This window comes from Silurus aristotelis, assembly GCF_946808225.1.
Source record: "Silurus aristotelis genome assembly, chromosome: 9".
NCBI lineage: Eukaryota > Metazoa > Chordata > Actinopteri > Siluriformes > Siluridae > Silurus > Silurus aristotelis.
In genome coordinates, this window is record NC_139582.1 from 1,072,517 (window position 1) to 1,085,824 (window position 13,308).

At 39.7% G+C, this 13,308-nt stretch overlaps 1 protein-coding gene across 4 annotated transcripts in view; it reads left to right on the forward strand.

Annotated features, from left to right (window-relative positions):
- Nucleotides 1-13,308, forward strand: part of apba2b (amyloid beta (A4) precursor protein-binding, family A, member 2b) — a 128,312-nt gene that overhangs the window by 77,401 nt on the left and 37,603 nt on the right. For 2 of the 4 annotated variants that reach the window (XM_083550105.1, XM_083550106.1), the window contains 3 exons: nucleotides 410-449; nucleotides 3,140-3,285; nucleotides 12,026-12,061. In XM_083550105.1, the coding sequence (XP_083406231.1) occupies nucleotides 410-449; nucleotides 3,140-3,285; nucleotides 12,026-12,061 (222 nt within the window). The remainder of the gene's footprint in view (nucleotides 1-409; nucleotides 450-3,139; nucleotides 3,286-12,025; nucleotides 12,062-13,308) is intronic. The other 2 variants (XM_083550107.1, XM_083550108.1) reach the window with 1 other exon arrangement.

Here is a 13,308-nt window from a genome sequence, read left to right on the forward strand (position 1 = left end):
AAACCTGTTCATCCATAAAGATCTGCTTGACATGGTTTGGACTGGAAGATCTCCTGCTGTAGAACTCCAACCATATTGAACAATGAATGTGAACGCTGAATGTGAACCCCAGGCCTCCTCGCCTTCTCACCTACATCAGCAACTGAATTTATTAACACCCTTGTAGCTAAAATCTCCACAACATCTGGTGGAACATTTTCCCAGAAGAGTGGAGCTCATTATAACAGCAGACAGGGATTAGATGTGGACTGGGATGTTCAAAAAGAAGCACACACTGTACCAATCTCATGCTCAGGTGTCCACACTTTTGTCCTTATAGTGTATTATTGTGCATCTGTCATATCTTTTCAAAATGTTCAAACACACACACACACGTTTCATCTTCATTCGTTTTCTTTTTGTTTTCCAGCCATCGAAGAAGACCGCGTCTTTCCCCAGCTTCGTCGATGGTAAGCGGACACTTTGTACTTCTCTCTCCTGCTTTTGTTGATCTTTTTCTGAAATGTCTTCACGTCATGTTAATCATCTCGACGGCAGAAATACCATGTAAAAAAAACCATGGTGCCTTAATGAAAGTATGCGACTCGTACAAAAAAGTGTTTTTAATGCGGGGTTTTTTTTGCAATTTGCAAAGTAAATTGGTTTCTTTAGATTAGGATATCTTCACTTCAACACTGTGAGAAAAACCCTTTCTGATTGTCGCCGTGTTCCTCAGCAGCATGAACGTGAAAAAAAAGACATGAAAGCGGGAAATTCAGTAGATTAGTCAAAGCTGGAAACAGAACCGAAAGAAGATTACTTTGCAAGCTAATTAGATTAGACTCAACTTTGTCATTTTGCCGAATACAAGTACAGATCCAATGAAACGGAGTTAGCAATATATATATAAATATAAGTAGGACTGCAGTAGGGTGTAAAACATTCCTTATACACGACCTGAGGAGGATTAACATGACACTTCAGTGCAAACACTGCATTGTGGAACATACACAAACAAATGATCTTAGTGACAAAGGCTTCTAAAAACATTAATAATAATACAAAGAAAGATTTTTTCACATCGTCCAGTCAGGAAAATGTCATACGTTAGATATAAACATCTTCTTCTTCTTTTTCTTTCGGCTTCTCCCATTAGGGGGAGCCACAGGAGGTCATCTGTCTTTATCCCCCCCTGTCCTGTACATCTGCCTCTTTCACACCAACTACCTGCATGTCTTCCCTCACCACATCCTTAAACCTCCTCCTTGGTCTTCCTCTTTTCCTCCTTCCTGGTGGCTCCATCCTCAGCATTCTCCTACTGATATACCCCATGTCCCTCCTCTGCACATGTCCAATCCATCTCAATCTCACCTCCCTCACCTTGTCTCCAAAACGTCCTACATGCGCTGTCCCTCTAATAAACTCATTTCTAATCCTGTCCATCGTCGTCACTCCCAACGAACATCTCAACATCTTCAGCTCTGCTACCTCCAGCTCCACCTCCTGTCTTTTACTCACTGCCACTGTCTCTAAACCTGCAACATCTCAGGTCTCACCACAGTCCTATAAACTTTCCCTTTCACTCTCACAGATACTCTTCTATAACATATACGTTAGATATAAGCTAGATAATAGATGTAAAAGAACGTATAAGTTTGTTCCTTACAGAGACGGCAAAAGTCCACACATCCTTCACTCAGCAGAAGTGCAGATCCTGATGTTTTAAAAGATGATTCTGACTGCACTTTTTCACTCAAGTTAAAGTAAAGAAGTTTGAGCTCTGAGATGTTCTTCAGTAGAACTAGTGATTATTACTACCTGCTTTAGTGTCACACTGGAAACTGAACCTCACGTCATATTAATATATTAATATAAAGCAAATTAAAATGTTGTTCTCTAATGAATGTATCCAGGCTGAAGATCCACCATGTAGAACACAAGCAGAGAAAAGATGATGATGATCAGGAACGTCTCTGTTCTCAGTGGGAGATTCAAATTCAAATTTTTTTTTTTTTTGAATTTGAATTTGAAAAAGCCACAATGACAAGAAACAGGCCAATGAGCTGAAAACGGCGCAATGAGAAGGAAAAATATTGATGATGTCACCAAATAGATTTAAACTGAAGTCTGATTTACAGATATTTGTAATGTTATTGAGTGAAAGCAACAAGTAAAAATAAATAGTGAAAGTAAAGAACTGATACCAGAAAAAGTACAATAAGGAAGTATTTGTACTTCACTACTTCTTGCCTCTGATTCCTTATAATTATACGTTTATCTCTGATCGAGTGGCGACTGTAGTGAAGAAAAACCTCCCTGTGGCTTGAGGAGGAAACCCTGAGTGCACTTAGAGCTGAGAAGTTACTAATGAATGATCAAAATGTTCACATTTGTAATGTAAATTAACAAAAAAACAATCCTTTTACGCTCATATCTGATATTGTAAATAAACATGCATCTACTTTAATAATAATGTTAATTAATAATAGTATTATTAATGAATAATAAAGATAATAATACTAATAATATAATTAATATCATTATGCATTATTATGAATGATATTGACTATATTATACTTATTAATTATTATTTATAATATTATAATCTTAATAATTATTTATTAGAATAGTAATAATAATAATAATAAGAAGAATCAACAGTTTCGCCATGCACCAGCAGCAGCAGCACGATCATTTTAATGCATCTATTATTCAAGGACGACTCGAGTTAATTCTTTAGTGGTTGATGGGAGGTCGCCTAATGCTTATCGGTGGTCTGGGAGTTTGTGGTGCAGGTTTTGATTATAAGCTCCAGGTCAGAATCATTGCACGTTGCCTACAGGTTCACCTGCGGCTTCCTGTCTGTCCACAGCTGACCCTCGACCTCAACCCTGCTGTAACAATGTCATTGAAATGTTTGTGTAGTTTGTTTTATTATTAGTCATTTTTTTTACCAAATAAACACACAAACGAACCGGTTCGTACAGACTACAATAAAAGCTACATGACTTATATATCTGCATGATATTTTTTTGGAATGGAGAAGTGGCTCCATCAGACACTTTAATAAACAGATGAGAAAATTTCAACTTCAGACTCAAGAATGTTTTCTCCATGAGTTTTCTCTGATGAGGCTCTTGATGTGCTTGAATTCCCTCAGTACCAGGGCCATGTGAGCCTGAAGACCTCATCGATGGGATAATCTTCGCTGCCAACTACCTGGGTTCCACACAGCTGCTGTCAGAGAGGAACCCGTCCAAAAACATCCGCATGATGCAGGCGCAGGAGGCCGTGAGCCGAGTCAAGGTACAGAGACAGATATGTTTTAATTCGTGTGTGTTTTAGTGGTGGAGGCATCAACATCTGGTGCGTTAGTTTTGCTCAGATGCTCAGAACTTTGTGGTCGGACAGATTTAGTTGGCTGGTTTAACCTGCACCTGAAGAAGCATGGATTTTTCTATCCAGACATGACTGGGTTCTTAAGTGATGCTGTGAAACCTTAAGTGCTCAACAAGCATCTAAAGGGCAGATCCCACGCCCTGTCTTTTGTTTCCATCTCTGTTGTCTCTGTTGAATGTTTATAGACTTCTGATAAATCGCCAGTTTGAGGGAAACTAACATTTTAACTCGGGACACACTACATATCCGATTTATTGCTCACTCACTCGCCTCAAAAGACATTCCCTGACTTCATTATTACTGTAGGCTCAATCACAAACAGGTGAAATAGTCGGACGATCAACAAACAGGAATTCAGAGGAACAGAAGAAAATGAACAAGGTACAAAATCAGGTCGAGATCAAATTCCACAACAATCTCAAGAGAGCGTATACTTTACAGTGAACATAAATCCCTTTAATTCTATTTAAACCATTTTTATTTGTGGTGAGCTCTTAACGATGGACATTCCTCAAATCAGTTTTACACAGATGAAGAGGTTCAAAAAGAATGAATAAGTTTGTTCCTTGAAGAAAACACTCTCTAAGATGGGATGAGGAAGAAACCTTGACAGGAACCAGACTAAAAAAAGGAAATCCATCTTTATCTGGTGGCACCAAATTTCTATTCATTACAGTTCCAACACTGTTCAGGCGCTGTTCAGTTACAGGTGCTGAAATGCAGAACTGTTCCTGCAAATTGTGGTCCTGAGCACGAGGTAGCAGAAGGTTGATATTAATTCCAGTCCAAATCCATCATCAAAGTATTTGAGTTGCTTAGAAACTTCAGAGATCTTTAGGCAGTTGATGTGGAAACATCCTCACACAGAGCGTCTTCATTTGAAGAGATGAATCGGACAGGTCTGTAGTGACCACACTAATACATTAACGTTTAAAATGCCTATTTTTCTCTCCGTTTTGGTCTTGTTTCCACACTGAGATGGAGTTTTCAGTCTTTTTGAAAATGCTCTGCAAAGTGGACAAATTGAAAATGCTGTGAAAACGTTGGAACCATTACACTCCTGATAGATTGTGAACTTTGTTGTGAGTGTGTGTTGTGGGACTTTAAAGACATTAACCTGAGATTTGTAGATTTTTAGATTTTAGACAAGACTTACTATTTCACACAGACGTAATAACTCTGCTGAGACACTGATCATCATGAGCAGAGGATTTTTCTGTCTTATTTTTATTGTAAGAATATGGAATTTAATTCTGTCTAAAGCTTGAGTCAAACTTTGAACTTTTCCTCTTTTCTCTTCCAAAAAATTTTCCCCTAAATTTGTCATTCAGTCTTTTATTTTTTTTTTTTCAGTTGATATGAGATTTGTTTGTTTACACCCCGGGAGATGTTGTCTAATCAGTGTTTATGGGATTAGCGGTGGCAGGGTGTAATCTCCTTCCATTATCCTGTGCAAGGACGACAGCATTGGAGCCGCCACACTCAGTGCCAATCGCAGGCGCATCCTTGAGCGCTGCTGCTGAGTCGAAGTGAAAAGTTCATTATTAGTTTTTTTTCTCTTCTGAACTTTTCCTTTTTGATGTAAAAAGGCCATGAAACTTTTAGAAAATGGATATTTTCTGAGAATGCATTTTTTAATTAAACTGGGATTGCCAGATTGGCCTGCACACACCCCAGAGATCCCACGGCTGTTTATCTTCCCAATGCAGCTTTTAAACTAGGGTCCGAATTAGCCCTTTGTGAGGAAACACGCTCTGTGACAGATGGGAAGGAAATCAGCTCCGTGTGGACCCTGTAATGGGAAATCTGGCACACAAAGATCAGGATGCTGGCTGCATCTGGTGTTTCTACATTGCCTGCTATTCTTTTCCTGTTCAGCTCAATACGCCGAAATAAAAACAGCTTGACGTTGAATGATGAATGAACAGCTAACAGAGCCATTTGACCTTCATTTGATTACTGTATTATTTTGAAGTCATTTATACACCTTCTTTCTTCTATAGATATAAGATGTGGTATGATCCATTTTCTATCCTCGTCTGTTTTCCGGTCTCACCTTTTTCAGTGCAAAAAAAATGGGACACTAGGACCCAGGAGTTTCCCTTGATTTGAACTAAATCCCAGCCCATGTGTCCTGCTCTGTTTTTGGTCATTTGCCTGATTTAATCTCAACAACCCTACATATGTGATGCAACGCTGCGGCAAGAAGTTCAACACGCTTCACGTGACGATGCCTCGCCACGTCACTCTACAACCACTAACTTTACAGATCAGCATGCAAATCCAATTCCCAAAGAAAGCTGTGAAAAACAGAAGGAAATGATTTGCAAATCTTATCTTCTTTTTCTTATGGCTGCTCCCACTAGGGGGCGCCACAGCGGATCATCTGTCTCCATACCCCCCTGTCCTCTACATCTGCCTCTTTCACACCAACTACCTGCATGTCTTCCCTCACCACATCCATAAACCTCCTCCTTGGTCTTCCTCTTTTCCTCCTTCCTGGTGTCTCCATCCTCAGCATTCTCCTACTGATATACCCCATGTCCCTCCTCTGCACATGTCCAAACCATCTCAATCTCACCTCCCTCACCTTGTCTCCAAAACGTCCTACATGCACTGTCCCTCTAATAAACTCATTTCTAATCCTGTCCATCGTCGTCACTCCCAACGAACATCTCAACATCTTCAGCTCTGCTACCTCCAGCTCCACCTCCTGTCTTTTACTCAATGCCACTGTCTCTAATCCATACAACATCTCAGGTCTCACCACAGTCCTATAAACTTTCCCTTTCACTCTCACAGATACTCTTCTATCACAAATCACTCCTGCTATCACTCTTCTCCACCCACTCCACCCTGCCTGCACTCTTTTCTTCACTTCTCTAACACACTCTCCATTACTTTGCACTGTTGACCCCAGGTACCTGAACTCCTCCACCATCTCCACCTATTCTCCCTGCAACCCCACCCCTCCACTCTGTCTTACTCCTACTGACTTTCATTCCACTTCTCTCCAGTGTGTATCTCCACCTCTCCCGGGTGTAAGATTTGTAATCATTGCATTGTTTCAATGTACATTTTACACAGAATCCCAACTTCTTTAAAATTGTGGTTGTAGAAACCTTTGTGTAGTTAGATATAATGTATACTGTGTGTGTGTGTGTGTGTGTGTGTGTGTGTGTGTGTGTGTGTGTGTGTGTGTGTGTGTGTGTGTGTGTGTGTGTGTGTGTGTGTGTGTGAGTGTATGTATGTGTGTGTGTGTGTGTGTGTGTGTGTGTGTGTGTGTGTGAGTGTATGTATGTGTGTGTGTGTGTGTGTGTGTGTGTGTGTGTGTGTGTGTGTGTGTGTGTGTGTAAGTGTAAGTGTGTGTGTCAGTGCTGCAGAACCAGGCCTACCTCTAAACACACTCTCAGCACAGGGGGCGGGGCTTAACGCCTGGAACTTTTCCACTGGACTCGAATCAGCAAACAGGCCTCATCTATCAAAAGCAATTCCTAGTGAAACCATGGCAACACTTCACTGCTACTCTAGCTCTCTTTCTCTCTTTTTTTCTTTCTCTTTTTCTAATGTTTGGATCGACATTAACATGGTCAGAATACCAGAGAGCTGAAATGACCTGATATGGATCTGAAGTTTGCATTGGAGATAAATATCTCTTCGGTGGCTTCGTGTCCATCAGGGGGATTTTCTCATCAAGTATAACCCAACATTTCTTCTCTCCAGTGTTCTCACTTATTATTCTCTCTCTCTCTCTCTCTCTCTCTCTCTCTCTCTCTCTCTCTCTCTCTCTCTCTCTCTCTCTCTCTCTCTCTTCCTCTCTCTCCTCTTTACTCTCATTCACTCTGTTTCTTTTTGTTTTCTCTTTTTATTTCAGTTTTTGACTCTTTTTCTCTTGTTTTTTTTTTTTCTTGCTAAAACAATTTTGTACACTTTCTTCTTTGTTCTTTTCTCCTTTCATTTTCTACCTCAAATTATCTTTTGCACATTTTTTTTGTGTCTCACTTTTTTTATTGATCTTGTTTAAAGTTCAGATTCAGAAGCACGATTTATCTCTATACAACACTGGTCCCCAACCCCCGAGCCGCAGACAGGGGTCCTTGGGTCAATTGGTACCGGGCCACACAGAAAGAATACATAACTTACATTATTACATTATACATAACTTACATTGTTTTATTTTTGATCTGATTCTGAACGATGTTTTATTGTGGAAAATGACCGGATTTTCCCCTCCACATCTGTCTATGACTCACTCTTGATGCAGGTCATGATGCCTCGGTCACATGACTACCTCCATCCACTACCTTCTTAAAGGAGCGCCGGTCACATGACTTACCTCCATCCACTACCTTCTTAAAGGAGCTCCGGTCACACGTCTTACCTCCATCCACTACCTTCTTAAAGGAGCTCCGGTCACACGACTTACCTCCATCCACTACCTTCTTAAAGGAGCTCCAGTCACATGACTTACCTCCATCCACTACCTTCTTAAAGGAGCTCCCGTCACATGACTTACCTCCATCCACTACCTTCTTAAAGGAGCTCCGGTCACACGTCTTACCTCCATCCACTACCTTCTTAAAGGAGCTCCGGTCACATGACTTACCTCCATCCACTACCTTCTTAAAGGAGCTCCCGTCACACGTCTTACCTCCATCCACTACCTTCTTAAAGGAGCTCCGGTCACATGTCTTACCTCCATCCACTACCTTCTTAAAGGAGCTCTGGCCGCTAACATATAATACATTACTGCTAAACTCAAACCCCCAAGAGAGAAAAAATGAACAAACAACAACACAGTGGATTCATGTTTATAATTATATTTGGAAAACACCAGTTTTTATGGTCGTATCATTTTATTTTGTTGTATTTATTCACCACACATTAAAGACCGGTGCGAGAGAATATTGTCCGCCATTAAACCGGTCCGTGGTGCAAAGAAGGTTGAGGACTGCTGATGTTCACAGTATTGCTGAAGCATTGGCCATAAAAGACACATTTACAAACCCTCTGAAAAGTGTAGAACCGGTGAGTGTTTTATGGTTTTTGAGAGACGTTCATCCTGTTGTACTAAGTAAAAGCCAAAAACACACAAGAACTGGACGGTGAATGAGTGGAAGAAAGTTCTGTGGAGACCCAATGGAACAATTGTGTCACTACCAGAAGAACTTGTGTGAGACGGAGAACAGTTTTTATTTTATTTTTTGCAGAAAAGATTCCAGAAAGTGAAAGAAATCCTAAACCAACATGTCTCCCATTCCACACTTCATCACCATGCAGATTTGTCTGGTCAAAGGAAATCTTTAAAGCCGTTACATTACTGAGTTTTTTGCATAGAAACAAAAGGAACATGCACGTGTCTCTCAGAAACCATAAAACACTGATTTTCTCAGAGTCTCTCCCTCACTCTCTCATTCTACTGAAGAGTTTGTGCTCCACTGCAGTTCTGTTTTTCCCGCAGAAGCCTATTGACTCGTCTGCACCCATTTCTCTTCATTCAAACGTTTCACGTTTCGAAGCAAAAAATGTCTCTGAAGTTGTAAAAAAGAAAATGTGGATGAATTGAGAGTCGGTGGAAAAGGTGTGAAAGAGATCAGGAGGAGAAACGACACCACGGAGTGCACACTGCTGTAGCACAAGCGATCAAAAGCACGCATGATTGTTGATTTTTATTATTATTATTTTTTTTTTTTTTATCGTCTGTCAAGCCATGTACAGCAGACGTGTCTGCTTCAGAACTGCTTCACTGACACAAGCTTGATGTTTTATTGAGCTGGAGCCTTCAGCCAATGCTGATGCAGTATTTATGCAATGCTTATTGCTGCTTCTTCTCGTTTCTCCGTGTCTCTGTTTCTCTCACAAGGGATGTTTTTTTTTTTGTACAGAGAAAAATAAGGTTGAATCCAGAATCTATCCTCTAAGTTTAAAATGATCTGAGACGGTTTCAGCCTGGTCGACTGTTTCACTGTTTCTCATGCATCTAAATAAAGCAGGAGAATGAAGCTGCTCTTCTCCACAAGCTGGTCAGGGGTCCTGCAGTCTGAGGAAGTGGACATGAGTGTGAGAGGCAGGTTCATGCCCTCTGTTAAATGGAAAGAGAGAGGGAGAGGAAGAGAGAGAGAGGGAGGGAGAGAGAGAGAGGGAGAGGGAGAGGGAGAGAGGGAGTGGGGGAGAGAGGGAGAGAGGGAGTGGGGGAGAGAGAGAGAGAGGGAGAGAGAGAGAGAGAGGGAGGGAGAGAGAGAGAGGGAGGGAGAGAGGGAGAGAGAGGGAGAGAGGAGAGAGAGCGAGAGGGAGAGAGAGGGGGAGGGAGGGAGAGGGAGAGAGGGAGCGGTGGAGAGAGAGAGAGAGAGAGAGAGAGAGAGAGAGAGAGCTGAGTGTTTTTGAGACGTGACGTGATTACTAAACGTGTATCCATGTACAAAGATGCCTGGGCTGTCACACAAAAACAAAGTTGAATAGGTAAAACATGCCGAGGGGGAAAGCGGAGGTGATCTTCATATAATCTAATAAACAACACGGCCTGAAGCGTGAAGCTCCACACGCACCACAGTTACAACCTGCAATCTTTCATTTATTACTGTTATTTTACATTTTTTATTTAATGATATTATTATTATTATTATTATTATTATTATTATTATTATTATTATTATTATTATTATTATATATTTAAATAGCGTTTTTAATAGTAGACATTGTCACAAAGCAGCTTCAGAGATTAAATATATTAATATATATTCAAATCTTAATTTATCTTCATCATTTTATTTCTATAATTTTATTTTATTTAAACATAATTTCATGTATATGTTTTTTTTCTATACCTCTATAATTTTATTTGTATACATTTATTTCTATAATTTCATTTCTATTTATTTTATGTGGCGTGTCTGCTCTAGGAGTCTGTGACACAACAAACGAGTGATTTAATCAATAATTTAATTAACTACTAATTAGTAAATAAATCATATTAATTGTGTTTATTTACTTATTTTTTGTTTATTTATTTTTCCTTTTTAATTGATTCATGAGCTTGTGAGTTTATTTATTTATTTTTGTCTTTAATTTTGTATTTGTAATTCATCAATAAGCAATTACCGTATTCATTTATTTATTTAATGTTTATACTGTACGATTTTATTTTATGAATCAGTTAATTAATAAATGTTTTATTAATTAACTATTTTTATCCAGTTATTTATTTACTTTCAATTAATTTCATTTTTACTTGTAGAACATTTTTAATAATGAACATTTTCTCAAAGCAGCTTTGAAGTTTATTATTTTCTGTGTGACTGTGAGCCGGCTCATGTTCTCATATCTTTTATTTAATCTGAACAATCCTAATCCAATTCTAATCCAACTCTAATCCAATCCTAATCCAATCCTAATCCAATCCTAATCCTTTTATAAAAATTATAAGGTGATTAAACGATCATCCCTGTGTTGTTTCAGTCATTTGTACCCAAAATTACGCTTACAGTGCAGTTCTGTTTCAGACTTGATGATGAAGAAGGTTCTTTCTTGTTTGTGAAGGTCTAATCCGAGTCCCATCTTGATTTCCATCTGCTAAATTCTCACACTCAAAGTGTTCCTCAAGTTTCTGCAGAGCAGCATTTAGCACTCGTTCAGCTTCAGAGTAAACTGTAGACTCGCAAGTGCAGTATATGAGAAATATGAGTAAAATGAAAGAGAAGAGAAAATATAAGAAAATACAGTGGAACCCACTGATCTCGACCTCGGTGAACTCGCCAACACTATTAAGTCGACGTTTTTGAAGTGGAACCGCCAAATTCTCGCTTTGTCTTATTGTTTTAAACGAACCCTAATATCTCGAGCACAAGGGGGGCGAATTTGCCACTTAACGTCGGTTATCTCGATCCGCATGACCAATCGCCGGCTTTTGCCACGTCGCCATCTCACTACCGTATTTTCACGTATATAAGACACGTTTTATAGAAGGTTTTACATCCCCCTCACCCAGGGTGCGTCTTATATACGTGAAAATACGTATATATATATACAATATATATATATATATATATATATACGAAATATATATTAATTCGCTTTGTCTGAATTACCGATAAACAGAAAGGAGGATGGACGGATTCAGTCCAGTGCTAAAGAAGGAATAAGACGTATGATATATAACACGTGTGTAATGCCGGAGCCTCCTGGATGGTCCTCTGGTGCAGATCACATCTGCGTGATCCAGACAACAAATGCAGCATGATGTCTTTATCAAACAAACAGCTTGTGTGTTGCATTTAAAGTGTGAATTGTGTACAGTGAACGAGGTGTTTTACACACACACACACACACACACACACACACACACACACACACACAGGCTGACTCAGAGATGATGAGAGATGTTCTCCATGCATATCGGTTATGAACCCTGATATTTTTCATGCCAGACGGTTTCGTCTGTCTTCATCAGAGCAAAAGAGCTTTTGTTTATTTTTAGTGGGAATTGTGCATCTCATGGACCAATTATTATTGCACTCCTGATGTTTTTGGCTGTTTATGTTCTCTTTCCTGTTCGTTCTAACACGCTCGTTTCTTTTCTTTTTACTTCCCTTTTCCCCTCCACTTCCTTTTGCCCGCTCCCACATGCGATGACCCCTGTACTCCTGAACAGAGAGTTCAGAAGGCGGCCAAAATCAAGAAAAAGGCGGTGTGTAATCACGAACTTGCATGCGATTAACAGCTAACAAGGACCGTCTATCGCATCCCCCCCCGTCCTGTACCTGCATGTTCATCCTTTCATCTGCTTTTTTCCCCCTCATCATCTTTTTCATATCCTATGAGATATAAAACATATCAAAAGCTTGGTAGCTTCATCCATTCAGTTGTCATGGATCCTTCCTGAGTTTCAGTATATCAGTGGTAGAAATCAGACACAGACGCTGAAATGGCAGGAGGTTTCTCACCACGCAGGAGATCAGTTTGGAGAAGATCCATTATAACACACACAGGAGGTGGGAGTGGATATACATCTAATATACACTGTGATTTTCTAAGAAGCTCCACTCTTCTGGGAAGATGGTCCACTAGATTTTGTGGAGATTTGTGCTATTCGGAAACACAGGGGTGTTAGTAAAGTCAGGTGCTGATGTAGGTGAGAAGGTCAGGAAGCCTGGGGTGCATTCATTGTTCAACAGGGTTTAGAGTTCTACAGCAGGAGATCTTCCACTCCAACTCATGTAAAGCAGATCTTCATGCTGGAACAGGTTTGGGCTCCTAGTTTAAGGGACCGCATCCAAAGACGTCCGGTACAGTTGTGTACCTCTAGATTTGTTGGAACAGTTTGGAGAAGATCCACCTATGGCTGGAAAAGTCAGGTGTCCAAATACTTTTGTTAATACAGTGTATATTTGAACTTTTTTACTGAGAATGTTTATTTACATTTAGCAGATGCTCTTCATACAGCTGAGCAACTGAAGGTTAAGGGCCTTGCTTAAGGGCCCAACAGTCCAACCTCTGAACCAATGAATGCACTAGAAGGACAAATTAAATGTCTAAATTTCCGTATTTTAGTGACATCATTAACTCATTTGGTGTTCAATTGATTCAATTTAGTCTTTAAAGTGATTTAACTTTATACGGGTTTATTTGTCTTTTTAATTCCAATGCAGATTATTTAGGAAGGTGGCGGTTAATAAAGAAAGAAAAGAGAAGTGCGTTATACTTGTCACATGCACTTCTACAGCACTGTTATATTTTCTCTGTGCATATTTCAGCGATTTTAGGAAGCTGGGGTCAAATTGCAGGGTCAACTGTGATACAGCGCCCCCTGGAGGGTTACAGGCTTTGCTCAACCACTGAGCTCCAGTACCACTAATTGCATAGGATTATATTTTTAACGATACGATATTGACTGTATCATAAATAAATATTGGTGAGATAATAGTAATAACTGTA